The 27,996-nt window shown below is 36.8% G+C and overlaps 7 protein-coding genes across 7 annotated transcripts; 6 read left to right on the top strand and 1 right to left on the bottom strand.

Moving 5' to 3' along the window:
• Nucleotides 1–77: 77 nt before the first annotated feature.
• On the top strand, nucleotides 78–1,402 carry EAF02_006732 (uncharacterized protein; the record flags this gene model as incomplete). The annotated part of the gene is made up of 2 exons (XM_038902780.1): nucleotides 78–450; nucleotides 501–1,402. 2 exons carry the CDS (start codon nucleotides 78–80, stop codon nucleotides 1,400–1,402), a joined length of 1,275 nt encoding a protein of 424 aa, XP_038757101.1.
• A 124-nt stretch (nucleotides 1,403–1,526) lies between these two features.
• Nucleotides 1,527–2,496, bottom strand: EAF02_006731 (uncharacterized protein; the record flags this gene model as incomplete). Its single annotated transcript, XM_038902779.1, has 2 exons — nucleotides 1,527–2,372; nucleotides 2,431–2,496. 2 exons carry the CDS (start codon nucleotides 2,494–2,496, stop codon nucleotides 1,527–1,529), a joined length of 912 nt encoding a protein of 303 aa, XP_038757100.1.
• Nucleotides 2,497–2,735: 239 nt separating this feature from the next.
• Nucleotides 2,736–4,433, top strand: EAF02_006730 (uncharacterized protein; the record flags this gene model as incomplete). The annotated part of the gene is made up of 3 exons (XM_038902778.1): nucleotides 2,736–2,844; nucleotides 2,911–3,146; nucleotides 3,195–4,433. The coding sequence occupies 3 exons, from the start codon at nucleotides 2,736–2,738 to the stop codon at nucleotides 4,431–4,433; spliced, it is 1,584 nt and encodes a 527-aa protein (XP_038757099.1).
• Nucleotides 4,434–4,917: 484 nt separating this feature from the next.
• EAF02_006729 (uncharacterized protein) lies at nucleotides 4,918–6,595 on the top strand (the record flags this gene model as incomplete). Its single annotated transcript, XM_038902777.1, has 4 exons — nucleotides 4,918–4,932; nucleotides 4,986–5,822; nucleotides 5,872–6,398; nucleotides 6,448–6,595. The coding sequence occupies 4 exons, from the start codon at nucleotides 4,918–4,920 to the stop codon at nucleotides 6,593–6,595; spliced, it is 1,527 nt and encodes a 508-aa protein (XP_038757098.1).
• A 1,340-nt stretch (nucleotides 6,596–7,935) lies between these two features.
• On the top strand, nucleotides 7,936–9,323 carry EAF02_006728 (uncharacterized protein; the record flags this gene model as incomplete). Its single annotated transcript, XM_038902776.1, has 3 exons — nucleotides 7,936–8,491; nucleotides 8,698–8,876; nucleotides 9,010–9,323. 3 exons carry the CDS (start codon nucleotides 7,936–7,938, stop codon nucleotides 9,127–9,129), a joined length of 855 nt encoding a protein of 284 aa, XP_038757097.1. The 3' UTR covers nucleotides 9,130–9,323.
• Nucleotides 9,324–16,063: 6,740 nt separating this feature from the next.
• Nucleotides 16,064–16,786, top strand: EAF02_006727 (uncharacterized protein; the record flags this gene model as incomplete). The annotated part of the gene is made up of 2 exons (XM_038902775.1): nucleotides 16,064–16,412; nucleotides 16,482–16,786. The coding sequence occupies 2 exons, from the start codon at nucleotides 16,064–16,066 to the stop codon at nucleotides 16,784–16,786; spliced, it is 654 nt and encodes a 217-aa protein (XP_038757096.1).
• An 888-nt stretch (nucleotides 16,787–17,674) lies between these two features.
• On the top strand, nucleotides 17,675–18,226 carry EAF02_006726 (uncharacterized protein; the record flags this gene model as incomplete). Its single annotated transcript, XM_038902774.1, has 1 exon — nucleotides 17,675–18,226. One exon carries the CDS (start codon nucleotides 17,675–17,677, stop codon nucleotides 18,224–18,226), a length of 552 nt encoding a protein of 183 aa, XP_038757095.1.
• Between the last annotated feature and the right edge of the window lie 9,770 nt (nucleotides 18,227–27,996).

The raw sequence follows: 27,996 nt of genomic DNA, 5'->3' as shown, positions 1-27,996 counted from the left end.
ATTGATTGATTTTGACGAACATCTTTAATTTATACCCCTCCAATTTTTTGGGTTTGTTGACGACAGTGATATGTGGTATGAAGGGATGCAGAATATTTCATGGCAGAAGTGCTGGAAGGTACTTGAAATATTCTAATTCGAATTATTCTACATCGGCTTCAACATCAATTGCGAACGCCAAAAACTTCAAAAATATTACTTCTAGCTCTGCGGCCAAAGATGATTCGAGTCAGGGAGACAATGCTGATGGCATTCAAACTACGACTGTAGACGGAGGAGAAGGGCGAAAGAATGCATATGAGAAAGGAACCAAGCGACGAGAGTTACCTCTTTCACCACTCATGGATCCCTTATTTCAAGAAGCCCGAACCAAGCATTCAGCTCCCAAGCCGCAACCGAAGAAAGAAGGCCGAACAGCTTTCCAAGAGCAACTTGCCAAAAATCCTTATGGTATTATTGCTTTTAATTCTCTATAGTGCTCAGTACTAACACGCCCTCAGCTCTCGCCCTCGCAACTCCCGTCCGTCAATGTACCGCAACACAACTCTCGCTCCCTAGTTTCTTTCTCCAAGACTTCACAATAATGGCACATCCCACCACATCTGCTCCCTGGCACGTTCCTCGAAGTCTCTCTCCCCATATATCTAAAGTCGAATCCTCCGAGCAAGACACTTTTCACACCCCCTCACTAGGATCCACCACCTACGTAGCCATGCGCCAACCCCTCCTTCAGTCCTTTTTCAAGACAAAATCTGGATACACGGGGGTATACAAAAAATTTGGACTCATGCAGGCGAAGAGTACAGCGAGGAAACATGTTGTGCTACAAGCGACTTGGAGACCGGATATGGATACCTTTTTACTGGAATTCATGAGGAGGAGGACGGCGGAATTGTTGGAGTATTTGTGTGGGAAGAAGAGTTACATACACAAATGTGCGAATTGGAAAGAAGTGGAATTTAGTGAACAGACTGGCTGTATTTTGTGGATGGGACAGAAGCTTGCTTCGAGGGAAGAAGGTGAGCAGGGACGGGAACAAGAGCAAGAGCAAGAGCAAGAAGTTCCTCCTGGAGAATTCGAAACTAAAAGGATCGGACCTGGAGGAAGGAAAGTTGTACCTGTGTTTAATTTGAGGACAATGATGGGTAAACAGTGGATTGAGAAGATCAGAGAGGGGAACCATATATTTGGCAATCAGATCTTGGTTGTCAAACATAAGAATGCGACTAAAGAGATACAGATGAAACTATGGAAGTTGCAGGGTTATGTTGCTACGTATGGAGGGATGCCGGACGGAGATGTAAAAATGCCTACGAAGGCTACGCAGTCGACGAGGATCAGCACCAGGTCGACAAATATCGCCGACTCCGAACCTAGGAAAATCTCTAAAGTTCTACGTTAAACCTGAAAGGGCCTGAGAGGCGAAAATAAATATATCAAATTAGATTATAACCATGGCGTAATATCGTAACGACTTTCCTAACATCCCAAAAAACGCCATTATATCTCCGTTAAAGTGTCGTAGATCACAACTTCGATTGCCCCGCTTTAGTAGTATCCTCATCACATCTAGCCAAAATCCAATCCCCAACGTCCTTAGCGAAAACCTCGCGGTTATCAGGCAGATCCGCGTGCAATTGATGGAACCATCCCTCATATCTCTTGAACTCCTTGTCCTTCAAACTCGTCTGCTCCTTGAACCACTTCTCACTTCCCTCAAAACTCGTCCCTTTATCCTCTGTCCCATGCCCTAACCACAAGCTTTTGACCCCAGGATTTAACTTCGTCTTTCCCTGGTTCATCGCAGCAGTTCTATCCAACATACCAGCTAATCCCTCTAGTGTTCCCGTGTTGTGCATCAGCGTATCCTCATTGATCGACTTGATAACCTCGGGATCTCTGGTAAGATTCTCAGGTGGAAGTTTATTCACCATTTGTTTATGTGGTAGGAACTTGCCCGCCAATCGTCCGAAAAATACGGTAAGAAAACTCGGTTCAAAGCCCTTTGGAAAGGCAATGAAAGGACTCTCCAAAATAAAGCCTCGGATGCTATTCATCAATTCCGCATATTGTGGATCACTAGCCAACGTAATAACCTCACCACCACCCATCGAATGGCCCATTAAAAAGACTGGAACTGGAGAAGGCAATTGTGTCTTGATAAACGAAACGATGTCAGAGATGACCAGAGAAGTTGGACCCGTGAGACCTTTTTCGGAGGGCTTGGTGACGCTACGTCCCCATCCTCTTTGATCGAAAGCGTGTACTTCAATTCCGCGTGAGGCGAGTGTGGGGAATAGGATATAGTAACGATTTATGTGGTCGGAGAAACCATGGATGAAAATCAGTTTGGCTACAGGAGGAGCATTAGGCTGGAGGTTAAGTTAGTTTGTATTGAGAATGAGCTGAGGAAGGGAGGGGTCAACGGACTTTCCAGGTTTTGGTATAGAGGGATTGAGAACCAATCTTATGAGTTCCTTCAATTTCTGTATACATCTTCGAATGAGGACTTGAGGTGTCAATTTCAAAGGTAGATTCGAATCAATTTATTGATATGTTGTTGAGATGATGTGAAGCAAGATGAAAGACACCTTCGGCTTTCAGGTGGTAGCTAGCTGAGACCCTTGTAAACAATGCGGCCGCTAGCGTAGACTCAGAAGGTTGCATGTGAAAAGCGGGAGCCATCGATATCAAAATCTTTAAAATCAAACATCAAATTACTTTTAAAAATCACGATGTTGACAACTCAGCGTACCATATCCTCTGGTACTAAGAGAATAAGTCCCTACAAAGCAATATGCTCACCATGTAGTCATCGGTCTTTCACTCAAAGATTAGTCAGAGGTAGGAAAAATATCTTTTATTTCCAGTTTTCACAACTTTACTGATTTTTTCGATTTTTTCGAAAAGCCAATGACGTTGTTCTATTGAAGCCGGAAACGAATCCAAGGGCTTTACCTACTTTGTCAAAGCCTCTACATCCAGGTGATCTTCTTGTATTCAGGGATCACAGAAAAGTCAAGGCAGATGACGTTATTGGAAAACCATACAGGTCTGTAGTGGCAGGTGGTAGAAGAGCATTATTTCGCATATATGAACCTACTCTTGGTGAATACTGTGATAATGCTCCAAGGATTGTGACACCTGTAGGTTCTTTTGTTTGGAAATTTATGATGCAATGGCTAATTTGATAGATCTATTCTTCAGATGCAAGCTTGATTGTTTCTTTACTGGACCTCAATTTTGCGACAGTACCATCTAGTCAATATAAAAATGCTATAGGGAGTGAGAATTTGTGTCTCTATAGGCCACTTAACGAACCTGTTGTTTCGCAAGATGAAGATGATTGGAAGCCGGCAACGTCTCCTGAGAGCAAAAATCTGGATTCTACAGATATTCCAGGGAGTTCCTTAATCTCTTCCAACAGTTCATCCTTCTCTAGAGAGCCGACGGAACTTACAGACGCAAAAGAATTCGGATATTTGGATTTCGTGGAACAAAGCAATGAAACACTGGAGATTTTCGAGGCTGGTACCGGTGCCGGCTCATTGACTTTGCATCTTGCTCGAGCGATCCACGGAGCGAACACAAGGGCTCCACCAATACCGAGACATCTTAAGACAGGGGGCAAGGTTACCCCAGATGACGATATCTACCGAATCGGAGGCAAGTTTAACAAGAGAGATGAGAAATTTACTGATTTATACAATGAATGGCGTTCACAGCGACGAGCTGTGATTCATAGCTTAGATGCGGATGAACACCACTCGAGACATGCACAAAGAACTGTAAGAAATTACCGTCATGGAATTTATTTCCCCCACATCGATTTTCATGTTGGTAGTATTCATGATTACCTTTCAAAACGTTTGGAAGAGACTAAAGGTGTCTTCCTCGATCACGCCATCTTAGATATACCCGGTATACAAGACGAAATGGAAATCGTGGGAAAATGCATCAAACCTGATGGGCGTTTAATCACATGGTGCCCTAGTATCACACAGCATATGAAGTGTCTGGAAGTTGTGAAAGGGAAGAAATTGCCTTTGGTGTTGGATCGGGTGTTAGAACTGGGATCGCAACTTAGTACAGGAGGGCGAGAATGGGAAGTGAGATCAGTAAAGCCTCGAGCATTGATCAAAGCCGAGAAGAAAGCCAAAGCTGAGGAAATGGAGAGAGAGGACAGACCCAAAACTGCCTTTCCCGTTGAGGAGTGGCTCACTAAGATTTCAAGCAGAGAGGTGGATGAGGTGCCCAGTGAAGATGTAGAAACATCTGAGTCTGAAAGTGTCACTGTTCAAGAAAGTACAGGAGAAGCTAGCGATCTCACTGATATGTCAGGATGGGAAATGATATGTAGACCTAAAGTTGGAGATAGAATAACGGGTGGAGGATTTGTTGGAGTCTGGAAGAAGATGGATATGGATGTTTGACAAACTTTGTAATATGTAACTCCTCTGTATCCATGTATCAAGATATAGGTATGTATATATAAAAACCAAAAATTCAATACAACAAATCTCGTTTCACTATCATTGTGGAACAGCCGCTCCCGCTTCCCATGCATTCGTCTCGTGTTAAGGAAATTTATTGAGTTTGTCAGGTTAAGGGTACGGGACACTAACGACTAATTAGGATTAGCGTTGCTTATACCCCAGATCTTCAAAGAACTTACCCATGAATAGACCAACGATGCAATCATCAAAGTCTCCCTTGATTTTTTTTCTATCCGCTTCCCCCTTTTTTGTTTATTATAGTGTGAGTCTTGCAATTGGAAGACCTACCAATCGAGATTGAAATGACCTATCAATAACTTCACGGATGGGACACCTAAATCATTCCATCAAGACAAGCTTACCGAACTGCGTGAGCTAGAAGCCGTTTGCGCATAGGTCAATAGAACCACAGCTTGTTAAGATGACGAGAAGAATCGTAGGTATACCTTCTAAAGTTTTTATATCTCCTACTCATCTTACTCCAAACAGGTTCGCACAGCGACGCAACTCGGTGCGCTTGCTCTATTTACCATAATCATTCTGTGGTTCCTGGACAATCGATACCGAGTTCTACCTTCTGCGCTTCATGATTATATGCCAGCACATCATCCGGGCCTAGTGATCACAGATATAACTGTCACGAAATGCTCGAAAATCAATCTTTTCACAAGCTGCAAGCTGGATTCGGACAAATGGCATCGTATCGAGAAGGACTTGTATTTGGGACAGGGTTGGGTGAATAGCGCTTATATGCATGTGCAAAGGAAGAAAGAAGAGGAACTTACATCGGAAGACAAGGTTGTTATGGATGTTAGTGTTGGGAGGCTGGATCCAGCGACTGCGACGAAAGGCGAGGGCGATGAGAGATGGGAATCAAGACCTGCTGGATTATGGCTGAAACGATCTGCAAAGCGCCACGCGAGTGATTCGAATAAGGCAGTTACTTCTGTTGATGTGTTATTTGGAGCAGATGCTGTGGATCCAAGAGATGGATGGGAAATGACCGGCACACCATTATTGTTGGATTCTTCCGGGGAGGTCCAAGAGGCCAGACTTAGCATACGAAGAGGCAAGCTCATAATGCCAACCAAACCAACGCCTCGTATAAGGGATAATGGGAAATTCAAGATCCTACAAGCAGCGGATTTGCATCTGAGTACAGGGACTGGACATTGTAGAGATGCAATGCCTGAAGATGGTGGTAAATGTGAAGCTGATCCTAGAACGTTGGAATTCGTTGGAAGATTACTTGATGAAGAAAAGCCCGATTTGATTATTCTTAGTGGTGACCAAATTAATGGAGAGACGGCACCGGATGCACAGAGCGTAAGAATGCCCTTACAAAGTTTAACTATTCATCGTCTAACAGATTTAGGCCATTTTCAAATATGCTGAGTTGTTTATTAAACGCAAAATCCCATTTGCAACAATTTTTGGTAATCATGATGATGAGGGATCTTTACCACGAGCTCAACAGATGGCATTGATCGAGTCTTTGCCGTACTCATTATCAGAAGCTGGTCCACAAGAACTCGAAGGGGTAGGAAACTACATGGTTGAAGTTCTTGCCCAGGGTGGCTCCAAGCATTCTGCTTTGACAATTTACTTGTTGGATACACATTCTTATTCACCAGATGAGAGATCATTTAAGGGGTATGATTGGCTGAAAAAGAACCAGATTGATTGGTTCAAGCAAACTGCTTCAAGTCTGAAAAAATCCCACGAAGGATATTCTCATATTCATATGGATCTGGCCTTTATCCATATACCGCTTCCTGAGTATAGGGATGATACCCTTTATAAGGAGGGTGCGTGGAGAGAAGGCGTCACTGCTCCTGGGTTTAATTCTGGATTCCGAGATGCGCTTGTAGAACAGGGTGTCGTAATGGTTAGCTGTGGACAGTAAGTATCAAATCCCCTGCCTACTAGACTGTGCTGATTAGACATTCAGTGATCATGCAATGAATACTGCTCTCTTTCTCGAAAGGAGGATGAAAGTCCTGCTCTTTGGATGTGTTATGGTGGTGGTGCAGGATTTGGAGGTTATGGAGGGTATGGAGGCTATCATCGCCGAATCCGTCTTTTCGAAATCGATATGAATGAGGCTAAGATAGTTACCTACAAACGCCTCGAGTATGGAGATACAGAGAAGCGAATCGATGAACAGATCATAGTTGAAGGGGGAAAACCGGTAGCTCCATCTACATGATACATATGGGTAATCGGGCATAGGGAACAGGTGTTGGGGAATCAAAATTTTTACATGGAGCATTTTTTTCACAAGGAAACGTCCAGGCATTTGCATTCGGGGTCTTCGCAATCGGGGTTTCCTACTTTTCGTTGTGCGTCAAATGCTTCATTACACTATCCAAGTCAGATAGTGCTTATTGTATGCAGTCGTGTATAAACTATACCATTTCTCTTCTCGCAAAAAGTGCGGCGTGGACTAGGCGATTCCTAATTCGCCCCACGAATACAATTTCCTGTACTTCACTCAATGCCACATTTCATCACATGGATTTCTAGCAAAATTTCCTACAACGGTGTTTACGATCATGTTCATTTTTATCCTCATAAAACCAAGAAAATCATCTCTGACATTTTCTACTCCCAAAGGGATTTATCGAATTCCCGTGTTTTCATACCAGGGTATATTTCTAGCTATATCCAATAACATTCAATATTGAAATCAAAAGTAGATACTTAATTTGATATGGAAGTCGATAATATTCATTAAGAATATATAATATGAATGTGTATGAAGTATGCATCACTGGTACGGGACGTATTTGAAATATCTCGCACACCACTCTCGTCACTAGAACAGGGAAAACATGCAATTCTCATCTTCTCCCTATCAGCTCACCAACGCGATACGAACATCGTTCCACGCTCCTTTGTTTGGCATCTTACACGTTATCACTGTCTTGTCAATTGATAAAGGCGTTCTCTTTTTAGGTTTGGAAAGCTGGAGTGTAATAAAAACGCTATAAGTTTATGTAGATCGTGACCACTAGCGAGCGCACTGATGGAAGGGATACACTCCTCAACCTTTCAAATACTTCCATAAATCCAACATTCAATTGATTCATCTTAGAACACACATCGTCATGCTCAACCTGCTGGAATATACTTTCTCACAATTGGAGAAATATTCAAGTCAGTATTGTGTTCAGTTCTTGTGATGTATCTCTGTTCTATCAGTCCGTGCATCGAGCTCATTCGTCGTAGCTTCCTCAGCTTCTTCCCTCCCTCGAGCCTCCTCGAGCTACCTAGTATCTATTTAGCTCTCGAAGCTATTGTAGTACCCGGCACTTGAGTGAACCTACATCAAGTAGGTACCTCCCACTCACCTCTTTACTTGAATTTTCTTCCACCATTGGAATCTTACTCCCATCACAAATCGATCAACCACTTTATAACGCAAATCAATCTCAAGATGTTAAAACGTCCTGCTGCCGCGGGCATGTCTTCATCCATGGGTCCTGCCAAGAAGCAACGTAGAACGAAGCCGGTTGTCAAAGATTATATGTCACTCAGCAAGGATGATTTGATTTCCAAAAAAAATCATTTGGAAGTTGTGCAGCTTTTGATGGATCTCAGAGGTGCTTATCAACAGCTGCAAGTTGAATATCGAAAAACAAAACAAGATTTGATAGATAAGGAAGATGAGGCTGAAGAATATTCTGAAGAATTTGAAAAGCTGAAATATGAATTACCGGACATAGATCAATTGGAGGTTAAGATTGCCAAAAATGAGAAACTCATCGACATCCTACTCAAGGACAACAAGGATTATAAGGAAACATATTACGATTACAAGAAAGAAAATGACGAGCTTAAGATTCTGAACGAAGAGAATGCTAGGAAGATCACACGGCTCGAGGCGCAAATTGCGAAAGTAGCATCTAAGCCAAGAAAGAATACTGCTGCTGCAAAACGAAATTCTTTCGATGTAAGACAGCAGGCAGAACAAATACAGGAAGTTATGCGCAGTGCTATTAGAGCACAAATCAAATAGGCGTATGTGTTGAAATCCTCTATCTTCTAACCTTCCTAGTTTTTTCCCCTCTTAATATCACTCCCATCATTGTCTATATCTTCTAAATTTCCTTCTCATGCAACAAAATTTCATCATATATTGTCTTTTATGACGTCGAGCCTGCAGAAACTAAACTGACTCTCATTTCTATCAGACCAGGTCGCAAGACTTTCGTAAAACGCTGGTCTTATACTTGCATAGTTCCATCTGCAGATGTCTTCTATACTCTTTTTAATATGGACACTGCGGCGGAGCTGGGAGCAAAGAAACAGTGGAAGCAAAAGAAGATTAATATAGATGACTTCAGAGATATCGTTGGTCGCTGCTATGTTTTTAAGGTAGGTTTTCTTTTCTATCACACTTCATGTCATTTGGTCTTTGATGGTAGCATAAGGAATAGAATGTTGGATTCACATTCTGGGGGCATCAAATATATTGAGGTTCCGATCAAATACTAACAACGAATTCTAGGTTGGATACCCCCCCTTGGAGCCAGTTGGCAAAGATGTCATTTTGAGATGGGATGCTGGAGGAAATAGCATTACTGTGAGTGGGAAATACGGTGTTCCAGGCATGGCCTGCCCAGAGTGAACTTCTAGTCTCTAGATTCTCTTGGTTTTTTTTAATGCTGAGGGAGGGCGGATGTCACTGGAAACTTTGATTGGTTTATGCAGATCGTAAGCTCGGATTTGTGTTATACGTTTCAAGTTATTATAAATGTTACTATGATTGTAAGAATAGAAAGAACGCACTTTCTGAAGACTGTTGCTTGGTACTATGTACACGATATTTCAGCAATTTTTGAGCAACTCATTATCTGAGGGGAAACGTTCCTGAAACTTGGTGTTGAAATAATCAAGTTCAAATTCAGTTAAAATTACACCATTAGACGCTCAGGGTTTAAAGACATGTCGACATTACCCATCTTAGTTTCCATCCGGTATTAATACCATTGCTCCCCATTTCCTGAGGCTTGTCTAGACTTTTTGATAACTCCCGAGGTCCTCAACTTCAATTCTTCAGATTAAAAGATATATTTGAACCTTACAAGTTAGTTTGACTACCTACTCACGATAAGAAATCGGTAGATGAGGATAACGATTTAAAAATTATAACAGTTATATACTATAAGAACACAATCCATCATTCGATATATATTGCTATCTATCTGTATCTCACTTATTTTTCATTCCAATGGAAAGAACATCAATGATCTCTTTTACTCATTCACCTCTAATGCTACAACTCTGGATAAGTCAAGCTATATATGTACAATCGTGTCTTCTTTAGTGGATATATATACCTAATATCGTAAAGCCCATCACGTCTCCAATAATCAATAATAAGGTTGAGAAATGATGAAGTGGAAGTGATAGTTCTGCAGGTAAGCAAGATGAGAAGTCGATATGCTTTATAGTATTGAATGTGGAATGATTAATATGAATACTGTTAATTCTTACCATTCTTTCATAGTGTAGAATATAAGTGGGTTAGATGGTTCCTCGCATGCGTGAATTCGTTCTTTGGAAAGGTTCTGTATGCTATGGGTACTGATGTTACCGCCGATATTCAAGTTATCTGTTGAGTAGCTGAGATGTCCGGTGACTTGCGATACACATGAGATCTCAGATCTCGGATCTCATATGATAGACGAATAATGAAAGACTGCACAAACCTATGGTTATGGCTTGGAGATACGGTCTAGGAAAGCTTTAGAATCCATATCCAAGACTGGTTAAATCCCACTTCAGTTACCAACCGGACGGTTTGTACTTTTTTCTTAACTCGCAGTTCTGTTTGATACGATGGTGTTATATAAAGGAGATACATTTGCTGACCTACTTGTAAATGCTATGGAGTGGAGTATACCAAAAGTTCAATAGTTCCCGGCACGAAGATGACTTTTAGTCATAAGTTGCTGTACAGTGATATATCAAGAGATATGACTGTTTTTGATGGCATGGTTTTCACTGTGTTTAAAGACTCCCAAAACGGCGGTATCATACAGTCTGAGACGACTCGTCCAGTATTGAGCGGGATGAAGTGTTAAGTATCATCTCTGTATCTGGTATCTGCGGTGGTAGTTTAGTGTTCAAGAATAATGATGCAACTTCGCTCAGTATTATTATTATTATTATTATTATTAGTAATTTTCAACCGGGCCGTATAGGCGAGCCTCCCAGGGGGCATTACGGTTGGGCTAACTGCGGGATAATCTCTAATTTACATAATCCCCCTCTTCTAAAAATGAGATCTCAATACCCTCAGTAGCTTTCCAAGCGATAGCTAGCACGTTTACACTTTTGTCTCCGATCCTCTGAGTGCCTCCGTGCGTGCTTTCCGATCTTTTATATAATGTTTTGATTGAGAGCTGCTTTATCCTGTAAGGATAGCTTTTGTATGTGTTTTAGTATAGTACAGTGTATTGCGTATATCGATTTTGTTCTTTATAGCCTTACTATATCAATCGCCTCCTATTCTGTATTTGTGTTCATCCGAATCGGTCAATCCATTTCCATTTCCTCTTCCTATTCTTCTGGTAGCGTTTTAGAATATATGCTTTTGTAGAAGTCTATTATAACAATAAATTCAGTAAACTTGGTTAATATATGCATTAACTATTTCAATAATTGTTCTTGAGTTGTCCAATTACGGGGTGGGTATTTGAGCCTGATATCTAGGGATCAGATTTTGTAGGTTGCAAGAACTTTATAGCAATACACGATATACTCGAGGGATTTGTATGCGCTATATGAATAATGGATTATTACTTTCTCGTGTTTAAATTGTTGATGATAGTTTTCGAAATCGCTATATACTAAGTGAATCGCTAGTATGCAGTGAAAAATAGCTTGTAAGAGTTCTAGTTTATTAAGATATTTATTTGTATTCCTTAGATTCCATTTCTGGTACTATTTGGAGAGTATTGGTTTCTATTTGATCCACTATATCTATACTGCCGATTCCATAGTAGTTTTTGCTATAAAGCGGATACCGCTTGCTATAGATCGATTTGCATACCCTAAGGCTGATTTTCTTATCCCTTTATCAACAAATGCATCCGTATGCTCATTCCCTTCGATCCCTATATGACCTAGCAACCATTTGATCTGGATTGAGTACGTTTACATCAGTTTGTAACATTTGAGGAAAGCCCACTATGATGTAATAAAGGCTGTACCTCTCATTCCCTATATCACCAATATACTATCGATACACATACAGATTTCCATTTGTTTTATACCAATAATATTTCTGATCACTACTTAGAGGCCTTGATATACCCCGATTGCTTCCATATCGAATATATAAGAATTGTGATGCAATCCACCGTTTCCTTTGTATACTATTATTTGTCCTTTATATACAACATATCCATATCCTACTCGCCTACTATCCTTATCGGTCTGTTCCGATCTATCAGAGAATATAGTGATCTGATCATATATACACTTGTTCCATCATTCCTGAAACTACTCTGCCACTACCTCTTTCGTAAGGTCTCTAATAGGATCCGTTCGATACCCTAATATATAATGGGGCCCTACTAAAGTCGTCTCCTTGATTCGAGAAAGGTACTGACTGATTACCTAAACCTTTGTTCTGGCTGGCTGCAATTAGCCTTCCCTGCTGTCGAAGGAGTAGATAGCTCTTATTCCTCAATGATAAAGAGGGTGTTTTGGATCAATAGTTTGGATACAAAAGGCTACTCTCCATTTTATTTGTTCTAGTGCTACTTCTGCTGGTGGGAGAGCGCTGTCCCTCATTATCACTGTATTCGGAGTTGTTCATCAGACTGGGAGGACTCCTCTGATCGCTATTCGTAGGATCTTGTTGATAGCTAGCAGAAATGAATTATATTATAACTACTTTCTAGAATATCTTATAATACAAAGTAGGTTCACTACACCTACAAACACTTTCCCGGCTTACTTGTGATAAAACTACTAATACTAGGCCTCTATAGAATCTTCTAACTATATTAAACCACTTATTGTGTAATTATCTTCGAAAGTTCCGGCTAGAACCAAAACCATTCCTCTATATTTTCATTCCTATTTGTTCCTTAAGCCTATCTAATACCTTCATCATGCCCTTTGCTCTATAATATTCGATTATAGATCGACACACGCATCCATCCTCTCGAGCTATATAAATAGTATCATTATCACTATTATTATATACTATACCTCGCAGCTAATAGTTGTTTCACATTATCTTACCGAATCTCTCCTATACAACAAAACCGACTATATCTCGCAGGCTTATTATTTCAGATCCCTAGCCAAACAGTCTTTCTATAATGTTTCCAATTTACTAATCAAAACTCTGCTTATAGAATCCACTCCCTTAATATATAATTTGTAATCGAAAATAAAGCGCTAGAAGCACATTACATATATATATTATAGGATTGGCCTCTGCCTGAGATCCTTTGTCGCCGTAATACCGATCGAGTATTATCGAGTATAGCTTATTAAAAGCATTCTTCTTATACCGGAGCTCCTCCACCGCCATACCGCTCCCACACATTTGGAGATAAGGTACTAAAAACATTCCTTCTTCTACTCCATATATACTCCCGTTGACCTCAGTAAATACTATCCTAGTCTTTATATACTTTCTATTACTCCCCTTATTATTTATAAATATCCAATTCAGTATACTCATAGATTATATGTATTGTTGAATTGTGAAAACTCTGCACGCTAATGCTCCAGAAATGTTCTGTTGATTTTCATTTGTCAAGTTGAGGATATCGGCTCTGTTCCTAATATAGGCTTCAGTCAGACTCAACTATATTATAAAAACTTCATTATCTGCTATTTCAAGAGCTAATTCCACTTTGCAAATACTCTACTGCAACATATTCTAGCTCTGCTCCTCATACAGATTTGTAAAGATATGGTTTTATATCAATCCTGCTCTTATCTCCTTTCTATTATCAAATAGTTTTCATCTCCGTTATACTAATAATCCTCTATTCCGAGCATCTTCGCAATCACTCTCTGGTAATCAGCTGCATATACCTTTGCTTTTAATACGGCCTCCGATTAGTGTACAATCATCACCCAGCTCCAGCTGACTCTACTTAACTCTCCAATCGCACGATCGAAGATTCGTAGGATACACCACATACAGGTGAGAGTCATCGTATCCCAACTTCGCTCAGTATCCAACCCAAATTTATCTATCAAAATAATATGTAAGATGGTTCTTAGCCATGAGATTGTGGGTGTGATAATCAAAGCCGGGCCCGAGGTTCAAAATCTCGAGAATAGTGAACGTGTAGCATTGGGGCCTATTGAAGACCTTGTGGAAGATGTAAATAGTGTGCTTGTGGGGCAGATATTTTTTGTCCGGAGAGAAGAATGTATAGTCGTTCGGACTTGTAACGGGGGAGTTTGGCAAATGGGATTGTGAAGATGGAGGGTCGAATATTTGAGGTTCTAGAAGAGCTTTCTGATGAGCAAGACGTTTCGCTAATGGTATATTAGGTTCCATTAGCATTTTGCTTCAAGTATAGGCGTTGAAGTACTTGCCTTCTCAGCCACCGAATGCATAGAATCTGATCCTATCCTTTTCGGTATCAGTGCCAAATTCAACATAACACCTCAACAGCTAGAAGCTTCAATATTTATGGGTCACTTGATATACTCATTATAACTACTCCCACCCTTCTAGACTGGAGTATCTACCTCCCATTCCCACCACCAAAAGCGCAGATCTTCACTCTCGCGATTGGGCCTGAAATCTTATGCTTCCTAACATGCTGCTATTTTTGAATAGTATTGAGATGCAGAGAAGTGTGTTGGCGCCTTCGAATGCGCAAAGAAGAATGCTGGCTTTTGCCGCGGCGAATGGGTGAATTCTAGGGTGCGGAAGTTCGTGATGACTCGGGAGGGTATTGGAGGGCTGCTTGGGGTATTGAAGAGGAGTAGATGAGTTATTGGAAGGTTGTTTGAATAGGTTTTAGATCTTTCGAAAGATATTGGAAATTTGAATAGGATTGATACTGAAGAAGTCTCTTGAGAAGAAGGATTTCTCTAGATGTCGCGCTCGGTTAATTAGTTGATTGAAAAGATTAGTGCTATTCCTGCTCTCGTTTGATATGATATACTGTTGGATCTCTCTGTACTTGCTTTAGATGTGATATGTTAATGTTGCCGCGCCTTTCTCCTAAATGATATTTCCCATTCTCATCCGCAATCTGCAACAAACTTGAAATTCTGTAGTCTCTAATTATTGCCCAGGCTCCATCACGTCTTATATACTGAGAAACATATCGATTAGACGATTTATTGAGTAAAAGGCCTGACGATAAGAAGATCTTATATTCCCCTAGACCTCTACCACTATCGCCTTTTGTAACGGTCGATATAGCACCTCGTGTGACTATACTCTGCATACAGTTTGAAGATGTTCACTTGAAGAATCTAAAGTGGTAGACTGAGCCGGTATAGATGTAGAGGATGGAAAACCGGTATAGATGTAGAGGAGGGTGCTGAAACTGCTAGAGAGACAAAGGGGATGTTGATGAGAAGACTGGGTATGGATCGTTCTGGTAATGAGTCTTCGATGAAGAATTCCGGCGCAAAACAAGGCTGCGAAAACGACGCTGGAGAAAAGATTAAAGAAAATGCAGGAATAGAGAGAGAGAGGTCGATAGCTGCGGGTTCGATCCTGTTTGGGTCGATAGGATGGGTGTGGATACGAGATGTGCGGCTATCGAGGGCTTTGTGAGATTGGAATGGAGCCTGATATTAAAGTTACGATTGCAGTCATGAGAAGGTGGGGTAAAGTTTTTCATGGGATGATTTTTCGAAGTAGTAGACGTTAGGTTTCATGGTTTGGTTGGGCAATGACAGGGATGAGTGGAATGAGAAAGTTTCCAGTATCAAATGTGGAAGGAGCGTACAGTAATGGAATCTAGAAGGAGTGATAAAGTGATGGAGCCGTGATTAGAAGCTTCATGTACCTAGATATATATATAACTACTACTTCCTGCTTAGCATTAATTGTTCAACAGTCAAAGCATCACATGAATATCACAAGATCAAAGCGTCACTTTTAGCGAAATATCAATCATCCATCCATGAAGGGGGAATACTTTTGCGAGAAGATCGTCTACGAATGCATTCGACACATTTCTTATCTACTGAATAGAAATTTCTCGATGTGTACTATCCCCTTCAACCCCCACCGAAGCTTGGATTTGGCCGGATCTGGAAACCTCAATCGCAGAGATAAACTTAGATTTTCGCGAATATGCCAATTCAAAAGGGAATTCCTATGCGTATATATTTAGCTCCTGTGTACTCTTCCATTCTTTTTATATCATTCGTATCATCATGACAGCAAGAAAGATTCGTTTCAATCATACAATCATAGGTGAGATACATTGTATTGTCATTCTAGAAGATTTGAAACTCAACAATCCAGTAACTTCCAACCACCATCACAAAAGCAACCATGACAACCATTCGACTTCAGACCAAGGCGATGAAGGCCACACGGGCCAGAAATGAGAGAGCTCGACGCCGTAACCCAGCCTCTATTCAAGCTGCTTTCGCTGGTGGTAGACGAAGGATTAGCGCTCATCGAGCCCATTGTTTCGCAGCATTCAAGCGAAAGACCTAATAGAAGAACACAAACAGAGACACCATTGGAAAGAGAGCTCCAGGGCCTCGAGAACGAGACTACTGCCGTAAAATCTTCTAATGGACATGCAGCTGACGACAATTCTTCTCCTTCTACTTTGGCTTACACAGATGAAATGCGAATAGAAGCGCCATCATCGGAAAACATCTTGGAGCAGCTCCCCCCCGCTAAGCTTGCTACACCTTCGATTTCGATACAAGCTGTATTCATCGGTCTATAGTTGAAGTCCACCTCTTCTTCAATCAATACAAACAAAAATGACAACTCCAAATCCAACGAAGATGATGGGGTCGTGAGTCGCATCCGACCTAAGAAAGCTATCGCCGCTACTCAAGCTGTTCCCGCCGCCGAACCAAAGAAGTACAAGATCCAAATCCCAGGACCCAAGAAAGCCAATGCTTCAGCTCAAACAATCTCTGTGGCAAAGGTGAAGGTTGAAGAGAATGAGTCTGATGCTGATGATGCTGCCGCTGGTGTTTTCCTGGCCCGAATATCGTCATATAAGCCAACCCGGTTGAGGTTCACTCTGGTAAGCCGGCAGTCATGGTTTGAAGACAAGAGGGGAGATGGAATGGAGATGGAATAGGAGAAGTTATAAAGTGTCGAGGGTGGAATAACACAAATAACTGTACTGTTATGCATCTTGGGAACATACTACAGCGATATCGGAAGAACCATTGGATATATCTATTTGATTCTTCATTATTTGGCCCTGGATCTTTTAAGACGGTCATACAGCTAGATAATCGAATAGATTCATTTTTTCCACTGATATGCGTACTTTTTACATCATGTCTATGATCATTGTGACAGTAAATTGACAATATAATACTACAATATCCAGTTCTGCGCAAGCACTGGATGCCAAATTCCAATATTTGGAATTTTCCAAAGAGCTAGATATAACATAGATGCCCTTCTTCACTAATCTGTGCGCTCTGAAAACAATTTATATGATAATTGTGACAGTAACCTGATGATGGAATATGGAATTATGCGTTTTTTGCACAATTAAATTAATGTCAGTTTTCAATACTTAGAACGAGAAAGTACATGTATATCCCCTTTAATGACTCCTTCCAAGATAATGCAGCACATATGATCTCATGATTTCCTCCTAGACACAGATGGCTTCTGACTAGCGTGTGCCAATTCCTCGCCCAAGACTCTGCAAACTTCACACTAGACTGAGCACGTAATTATTATCGATCAAACTGAATAGTTAAATGTTTTCACTTTTGGAATCTTCCCTCCTTCCCTTCAAAATATCACCATCTCAAGAATCCCATCTCGCTGAAAAGAACGTAATCTAATAACTATTTCGAAACCTCAACAGCTCAATACAAAGGTAAGCTACCAATCGTACAACCTGTGTTTCTCCCACAACAGTTTCGCTCATCTGATTTTTCACAGCACGACATCCAGCCACAAATCGACATCTTTCATCCACTCATTCTCGACAAAACACGAAACAATGGCACGAATCGAACTACCACCACGTCCTAAATTCGTACGGGGAGACCTCATTGCCCGGATAGCGCCCGCTGTAACATCATTCCTAGCTCCAAAGCAAAGGACATCCTCCAAGAGACCTCACAAACGCAGAAAGGGTAAGACTTTGATTACAAGGGCAGTTGACAAACTCGCTGCCGTTCTCAAAAAGCCACAGTCTACAAATCTTGAGAAGGCCGAGGCATGTTGCAAAGTCACGCATGCAAAGAGGAAAGCGTACGAACAGGAAGAAGAGGGCAGAGGAAAATGTGAAGCCGCTGCTGCAAGGAAACTCGAGGCTCGACTTGGCAAGACCTTTCATGAGGACAAAATGAATGAGTACCTTGTCGCAGCGGGAGAAGAACATAATGGGGCGTCTGAAATCTACTGTGGAGTTCCTAACCATCCAGATTTTTTTCAGACGCAATATTTTAAGATAGAGGAATACTGGAATGAATACCCTGCAGGCTGGGTGGGTGCATATATTGTTTACAAGTATGATATGCCAGGTGATCCTATCAGATTTGCGTTGTAAGATGGAACTCCAGTTAAGATTGCACTTTGAGGTGTTTATCATTTTTATACAGGTTAGAGGTCAAAGAGGATCTCTTTCTTGCATTTTGGCAAACATATTTTTCTTGTATATACTAGGATCAATGTAGCGATGAGCGCAGACTTCATGACCATACACTCTATAATGTAATGAATCATTCATACATGATTGCTTTTGTATTTGGTGAAAATTGATCGTCTGTTAACATAACCAATATGTCGGGATATCGATCATGTGATCTAAGAGGGCACTGTATTGCACTAGTGTATGTACTAGCGTATGCACTAGCGCTAGTACTTCTACTATATTAAATACTAGCTTCCTATAGTTAATAATGATCAAGACGAATAATATAATCAATCATATTGATAAGACTGAAATACTTTACACTTTAATCAATATCAAGTTGATATTAATACTAATTAGTGATATTACAAATTAGGGCCTTGGATTCTACTAGAAAACACTAGATATTTAGAAGTAGTATTCAGGATTGGTAGAAATTTTGAAGAGATCACAAAGAAAGATATTATTGTACTAAGTATAGTATACTTTCTCTCCTTATTGTACTAAAGAATATATTCTGAATAATTGTATTAGGAAAACATATTCAAAAGAATTGATTAATCAAATATAACGAATCGATTTTATATCCATCACGCATTCACTTTTGTACTACACATTGTATAAAATAAACCCTTTATTTAAATATCTTTTATATACCCTTTTATACCTCTCATATCTATAATATACCTATAACCTTCGAAATATCTATAATCTATCTATAATCTTTGAAATACCCTTATATATATCCTATTATATTGAATAGCGACAATATTCTGATTACCTCTAAGATCATTAACAAGGAATTATATATGAAAAAGGAAAAGGAGTACTGTAAAGAGTGATTAAGCCTATTAAAGGAACAACAGATTGATAATGGAATTATTGATTTTGATTCTAAGGAGTTTATTAAATATATCAAATTCAAGTACAAGCAATACGACTATAAGAATATCAATAACAACAAACTAGTCGAGGTCTTTTATAATAACTTCAGCATATTCACAAATAGGCAATTCACAAAGATCCACCAGTTGGATACATGAAAACTATGAATAGTATTACATGCCCGAGGGGTATGGATACCAAAATTAGGTGTTGAAGTATTTATAGCTTTATATAACCAATTATATAGATCTATTACAGATGTATAGATAAAAAACCAAGTTCAGGAAGTTCTGAAAGATTATAATCTTAAAGAATTTAAGTTTAGATTCGGAATAATCAATAGATTTATTGACAACAATTTTAAATATAATAAAGATAATCGAAAAGATGATAAAAAGGATAATGAAGGAGGAGATTTTGATAATGACAACAATGGTGATAGTGATAGGAAGGACAATAGAGGTCGATACGATAGGGATAAGAAATTATCGATATATTCTAATATATAATCTCTTATCAGTTTATTGAAATTCTATACCAATAAGAAGAAATATAACGGGAACAATAATAATTTCAATTTCAAACTTTCGATATTCTATAAAATCTCACAACATGCAAAGATACCTATGGATATATAATACAAAGTATTCCCAATTATACTAAAGGATAGTGTGCTCGAATTCTTTTATACCAACTACGAAGTATTACTATCTATATTCAGAGAGCTTTGTATTTATATGTGGAGTAACTTTGAGGGAAAAGAATATCAATGTAATATACTATCTAAATGGAACAATATTACTCTCAAATCAACTAAAAAGGAGTATAAAAATAAGCCACTTAGTAAGTGTCTTATTATCATAATCAAGCAGCTATGTATGCTATAGTATCGATTTGATCCTGCTATGCGGTAAACGTCATATCTACACAATAAGCTTATACTAACATGTAAATATGTTAAGACATGCAACCTAGCTTATTTCAACCCCAAAAAGAAGGTATTTGGTTTAATCAATCAATTGCAACAATCCATTAATATGTGGGAAAGATCGTATAAGGAAAAAGATATAGTGCTATTTACTAACAAAAGATTCCACAGCAATAATAACCGGAATAGTTCAGGTGATTCTAAAGGTTTCAGAAGCAATAATTTCAGAAGCAATAGCTTTAAGGGCAATACCAATAGGTTTCGATAATGATCTAATTCTTTGAATCAACGAAATCGTTACTGGATATACAAGAAAAAGGGATGTCGATCAACAAAGCATTCCCAAAAGGAATAGGATAAAAACCGATGTAAATACCGGGAAAAGATTAAGGATAGTAGTAATAACGTATTTAATAAACACTATAACCAATAGTTGATCGAATACAAGGGAGAAGCTATTGATACAAAATCTAATTCAGAAACCGAAATGAGATAGTTCTTTGCAGATCTTGATATTGATAATACTGAAGAAGAAGTATTTTTTGTTAGTTTAGAACCTATAAATGGCTAAGAGATATTCAATTAGTTGTTAGTCAATACGATATTGCATACATTGATTAGAGACCCTATTAAAGCTATTCTACTGATAGAAAATGTAATAAACATTTTTTACACAAATTATATAAGCAAGAAGTTCTTTGGTATATATATCAATATAGCTTGTATAGGTAAATCTATAGTTGGGATTGGATAATATTATGTATAACAATAGATATGCTTAGTGACGTATAATCTACAAACAGCGAGAACAGCGAATATACACTTTGAGAAGGGGACTACAACATCAATAGATTCATTTCGTATCGATATACCATTTAGATAACACAACAAATTTCGAAGGAAACTTTTTCTTCGAAATACAACCGTTTCGCGATCGCTATAGATCATAGTTACTAAACCAAATCCAGTGCAATTCCTCCCAATTGATTCGAACCAGTAATTGTTGTGATATTGTTATCGATATCCCAAAATACGAAATACACACGAAAATTCGCATAGAAAACTCTTCATTCTGATCTCCAGAATAGAAATACAATTCTCAAAATAAGTTTCTCAAATATATTAAAGGATACTAATATAATAGAAGCTTCTCCCGAAGTCTCTATTATATCTAATACCTATCCTACAATCATATTAGATACTTTTGCATCAAGTCCCTATCTACCTTCTGAAACCTCTATATTCGAAATCTCCAGCCCAACTCTACTAATCAATTTCGAAAAAAGAAATAAAGAAATTAACCTACTTAGTAATCCCTTTCTTATTCAAAATACAAATAATATTATTTATATCTTCAATCAAAACAAAAAACGCAGCCCTATAATACCTTTCGGCAATCAAAACAAATAACCCAGAATCCAAGACAATTCCTCTTCTTCAAAAGAAGCTATCCTAAAAGCAAGAGATCTCATAGTATTAGCTTCAATACTTACTCAATCACATAACAAACAATCCAAGCTTCTAGATTTCCTAGAAATCTTTAGAGAGTATATTGAAAAGGGAAACCTTACTATAATCTCCAAAATCATTACTTCTCAAATCACCTATTTCGAATCAGCTACTCGAAAAATCGAATCCCAAGCTAAAGCTCTAAATACAATTCCTATATCCACTATTATCCCAATATCAAAACCAACATATACAAAAGTTTCAGAAGGAGAATAGAACCTAATCTCCAAAAAAAGCATCAAATCAATCTTTATAAAGGAAAAGATAGATTCAATCCAAAAACGATTTATTCTAATCAAACCAGAAATCTCAAACCCCACTTCCTTCTCCTTTTTAACTATTCGAAACAAAATAAATGAAGCTTTTCAAAAGACTGGAATTAAAGGATCAGTTATTACAGCAGCTACTTTATCCTTCAATAACAATATCATTATTACAATAAACAATCCTTTTATATCACAATTCTTAATAGAAAAGAAAGCTATTTAGAGTAATATTATCAAATTCGAAAGAATTCAAAAGAATCAAGAATAGCATAAAGTCATTATTCACAAAATCCCCATTAAAGAATTCTTAGAAGCAAAGGGAATGGATTTTATCTTAAACGAAATCAAGATCTTCAATCCTGACTTCAAGTCTATAGGAACCCCTTTCTGGCTCACTCCTATTTCGAAAAGAGCTCATCAACAAGAGGGAGCTGTAGTTATTGCTTTTGCTACCAAATTAGAAACGGAATTAGCTATCCGAAAGTAGTTATATATTGCTGGAAGTAGTATAAGAATAGAAAAATTCTACGAATCAAAACCAACTATACAATGCCAGAAGTGTCAAGGGTTTGGACACTAGGATGCTCACTGTAGAAGAAACCCTTTTTGTAGTTTATGTGGAGATAAGTATATTATATCAGTACACTTGTGTATGGTATACAATATTAGAGGAAAATTCTATCAACATTTAGCAGCGAAATGCTCGAATTGTTAAGAAAATCATACAGCAAATTCGAAAACATATGAAATCTATCAGACTATTCAACAAAATCGAATAATACTCTTTAATGAATCATATCAATATTCGAATCCTTCAAATAAATCTCAATCAAAGTTTACAAATTATAGAAAATATTTTACAGATTACAATAGAACTCAATATCAATCTTATTACTATTCAAAAGCCTTGGATTATCAAAAACGGAAATGATTATTCAAATGCTAGATCGATTATACACCCTAATTTTATATAAACACTTCCGAGATTCGATTCCAAATATCGATTACAACATTATTATACACCTCAAAAACCCTTCAATTTACAATCAACCTTTCTTCTGATTCTCCAAGAGATCCTGATATTCAGATTTTCGATTATCAAAATGGAAATAAAGCCTTTCAAATCGTTAATATCTATAATAAAGCTAATCAAGCTAAAGAAAAGGGCTTTACATTTGAAAAAACATCTATACAATTCATCAATTACATAAGAAATTATTCTTATAGGCAATTTCAATTTTTATCATTCATAATGGGATCCTTTTTCGAAGAAAAGCGGAAACACTAATCAATTAGCCGAATGGCTAAAAAATCAGAATCTCACTCTTCTAAACGAGCCTGGTTTTAATACCTTCTATTACAATAATCTCCTTAATCCAAACATTATCGATTTCATATTAATAGTCGGCTCTTCTAAGTGGCCTCCTAGTTCCTAATCGGGGAAAGCGGTTGTCCCCGGAAAGCGCTTGTTCCCGAAAAACTTCGAAAATCTGATATATATGCTTTTTAGAAATTAGTTTATTAATACAACTCTAGTTAAATATCATTATTAATATCATTTGAGGATTATAATAGATAATGCATATATCTTTTCAATAATATTTTATTATAAAGAGTAAAGATCGATTCTATTATTATCATCATCGCTGAAATATATAAATTCATTATTTTCATTTTCTCTTTTTGAAAATCCTTTATAAACATAAAAGGAATATAATCCTGTTATAGTCCTAATTCCATATCATTCTGGGTATCAATTATAAAAGTAATCTTATCGCTATTATCATTATTATTGCTATTAGTATTCCCTATTGTCCCAGAAGCTTTCAATCTTTCTAATTCTTTCAAATCCTTTACTTGCTTCTTTTTCTCTTTTAATTCCATTTATATAATATTCATACATTTCCATTCGACTTCTGGATCTATTATCGAAATAGCCAGATGAAGAGGTATTGGGGTATTCTGTTTTTGATAGTCTTTTAGCTCCTTTACTCTCAATCGCTCCTTCTTTTAGCTTATTTACCCCTTACTAATACTTTATTGTATTCAATTCTTTATATAATTAGAAAGACAGCACAATCCTTTCTCTTAGTAATATCATTTAACTTACTATTTCGTTGTTTTTGAATTCTATCTGTATCCTCTAAGGTTAATCCCTTTGAAACCTCAATAGTAGGGACTACAAATCGTTATTTAGATATCAAATTAGTTTCGAAATCCTATTATCTTCTCTTATAATGAAAGGTTACCTCTACCTCAACCAATGTAGTATCGACTTGTATATTTTGTATATTACTAATAAAAATATCGAATTCGTTTGTTCGAATAGGATTATTTTATATTAGATTGGCTTTATAAATCTTTCAATACCAATAATCTAAATTATAAACTACTTCCATCAGCCGAGCTGGTGTAGTATAAGGAGGAAATTCAGGCTTATCTTCAATGATTGGTAGAGATCTACAAGGGCAATTGAATTTTCTAATATTAGCAATACAGAGTTCTGATTTAATAGGATATAATCCTGAGTTTTTCCATGCCGATTTTATATTGCTTGGGATGAATATTTTATACCGAATACTTGCTAAATCTCGTAAGAAACAGATTGCATTATATTCGATAATGAACTCTATCAATGCCTCCTGAATAGCTAACTGATAATAATGTTTATATACCCTGAATATACCTACATCAAAAAGTTACATACAATGCATGAGATACAGGAGAAGACAGAATAATCGAATATGGTTTTTATTTGCTAGTCGTATAAATTCTAATTACAGATATAAACCATAATTATCCATAATAAGGATTTTCTATTCCACTTCAAATCCAGAATCGGAATTTTCGATATAATACTCTAAGAAGGTAATAGCTATCTCATTTATAGTAAATCCTAATACAAAGGGAATGATTCGTATTCCTTTTGATAGAATAGCTTGAAACCAATTCTACATTAAATCCTTTCCTTTTATTATAATTAGAGAAAGTAGAGGAAAGCTGTTAGTAGCATCGATAATTTCGAATACAGTAATAAAGTGTTGATCTTTAGGACTGATAAAATAAAACTATATAATTAGTATTTATTCATATAAATATACATTCAAAATATACTTATTTCAAAAACATCATCTAGAATTAGTATTTTCTGCCTGCGTATATATCTAGTTCTAAATCCCGTTTTGTTGAAGTTTATGATCTGAGTTTTCTTTGTAATATTAAGCAATTTGAGGTATTCTTGATAGTTTTTAAATTATTCTAAAACATTTTCTTTCTTTTATACTTGAGTGTGTTGTTTTGTAAAAGAATTTGTAGTAATAGTATATAGTTTCATCTTCTTCTAATAGTTTCTAAACCATTATTTTGTAAAACCTTTTGTCTCTGGATTCTCAGTGTATTTGAGGTATACGATTGTATTGAAAATAAGTTTGTGAATAGATACAATATTGTAGTTTAATAAATTGCGGATCAGAGTTTTGATATACACTCCTTAAGCTTTAATTAATATTCTATTTTGATTTTCATTAGTAGGATTAGGAATCTCTTTAGTTAGTTTATTGTGCCTATATTGTATAGCCTTTTTCAATTGTTTATAATAATCATCAAGCTTTCAAATTTGTATAGCAATATGAAAAGATTCCTGTGGATAATTCAAACAATATTGAATAGTTTTATTATATTTAGTTTTAATTTCATTTGTTATTATAGATATAATGAATAAATAATAATAATCAATATTTTATCAATAATTATATAATTTATAAAGGTTGTAATTAATATAATTCAATTATTATAATATTTTCGAAGTTTTTCGGGGATAAGCGCTTTCCGGGGACAACCGTTTTCCCCGATTAGGAACTAGGAGGCCGCTTAGAAGAGCCGACTATTAGCTTTAGAAGGAATTGCTTCTCAAATCTAAAACTGATAAACACTATCAAATACAGGATCCGATCATACAGGAATACTATTCAAACTTAAAGGAAAAGAAAAATCAAGTCCTTGTAATACAATATTGCTAGCTAGATATAATACTAAGCTAGCTAATTGGAATAAATTCGAATCGATACTGAAATCAGAAACCTTATTCTCTCTTACTCTCTCTATTTTGATATTGATAATTTCATTTGAAGAGGATTCACTCAATAATCTAAAAAAAAGAAATGATCATTTTAATCTAGATTAAGCAGCAAGCGAACTTACAAGAATTATTCAGAAAGCTATTGAAAAATCTATACCTAAAGTTAATTCGGAAAAAAGGGGAAAACCATAATGAATATCCAAACTAAAAAAGCTTCGAAAAATATTAGGAAGAGCAAAACAATTAATCGAATCCGATTTGAAGAATTTAAATTTCAAAGAGGAATATCGAATTGCTAGAAACAAATACTTTCAGGCTATTAAAACAGTAAAGAAGAATTATTAGAATAAATTTCTAGAAAAGGAGGATATACAGATAATATTCAAAGCAATGGCTTATACAAAAGATTATCAAGATCAAAGAATATTGGATATTTCAACCAAAAGCTTTTTGAAGAAAAATGCTCTACTTTCAGATCAACTCTATTCTCACTCCCCCTAATCATTTCAAAACCACAATGGGAAGGATACAAGCAATCCAAGAAATGGGAATAGCCTAATCTTTCACAAATCGAATTAAGTAATATCTGTTCAGCCAAAATCCAAGGAAAGACCCCTGGCCCAAATGGAATCACTCAGGAGATTATTACAAAAGCATATAAAGCAATTCTATAGATCTTCTTTAATTTATTCAGCAATCTAATCAATCTTGGATATCACCCATAATGCTGGAAACAAGCCATTAAAGTGATTTTGAAGAAAGCCTCAAAACCTGACTATTCCGTTCTGAAAGTATATAGAGTTATTATACTTCTAAACTGTTTTGGAAAGATTAGCAAAAGGATTTTAGTTTAAAGATTAGGTTATTTAGCAGAAACTATTAGTCTATTACACAAGAGTTAAATTGGAGGCCAACAAAAGAAATCAGTAATGATGCAGCTCTTCTTTTAACTACGGAAATTGAAAGAAATAAGTAAATTCACAAAAAGACTTCAGTTCTATTTATAAATATAAAGAAAGCCTTCGATTATATTTTAAGAAATCGATTATTGGAAATTTATAAAAAACTAAAACTACCAACAAATCTGATTATTTGAATAGCCTCATTCCTTCAACAAAAATAATTCAAATTGTCCTTCAATAATCAAATCAAATCTTTTAAATCTATTTCAACTGGAATACCACAAGGCAGCCCTATTTCTCTAATCCTATTCCTAATATATATTAAAGATTTATTCCTTTCAAAATCAATCAAATTCCTTTTCTATATTGATAATATTGCTTTGATCATAAACTTATCTTCTTGAAAAAAGAATATTATATCTCTTGAAAAAGCTATAAAGCAAATTTACAAACTTAGCTTGAAAAACACTATTCAATTCGATTTAGCAAAACAGAATTAATGCATTTTTTAACTTTTAAGCTAATTAAGAATCACTTAATCAAACTATCTAATTCTAATATTATTATATTCCAATCCCTAATCAAATAACTAAATATATAATTTAATCCAAATCTCAAATTCAATTAATATATCAATATTCGAATCACACAAGCAAAAGGAGCCTTTTATCGAATAACTCGACTAGCTAATATGGAAAAAGGCTTAAGTCCAAAAGCCCTTTGATAGTTATATATAGCCTATATAACTAGTATAGCAAATTACAGATTAGTGATTTAATAGAGAGAACAAGTTTACTTCAGAGATAAAATGTAAGCTCTTCAAAACCTAGCTCTTCGAAAGATACTAGAAATCTTCAAAACCACTCCAATTCTCCTAATGGAAATTGAAACGGAATTAAAACCAGCAAACATTCGATTAGATTCAAATATCAAGCAGTATGCCTTTTGATTAACAAAACTCTTACCCAAATATTCAATTAATATCGAAAAAGCTACTCTAGCATATCAATACACTAATCGAGAATCAATTAATACTCCTTAAAGAAAACTATATAAATTAATCCAACTTGATAGAATAAGAGAATCAATTAATAAAAAATTCGATTTGTTCTTTTTCG

Source organism: Botrytis sinoallii (genome assembly GCF_014898435.1).
Source record: "Botrytis sinoallii strain Bc 23 chromosome Unknown BSIN_011, whole genome shotgun sequence".
Taxonomy (NCBI): Eukaryota; Fungi; Ascomycota; class Leotiomycetes; order Helotiales; family Sclerotiniaceae; genus Botrytis; species Botrytis sinoallii.
The sequence above is the reverse complement of the archived record's forward strand: the minus strand, read 5'-3'. Positions and strand labels throughout refer to the sequence as shown.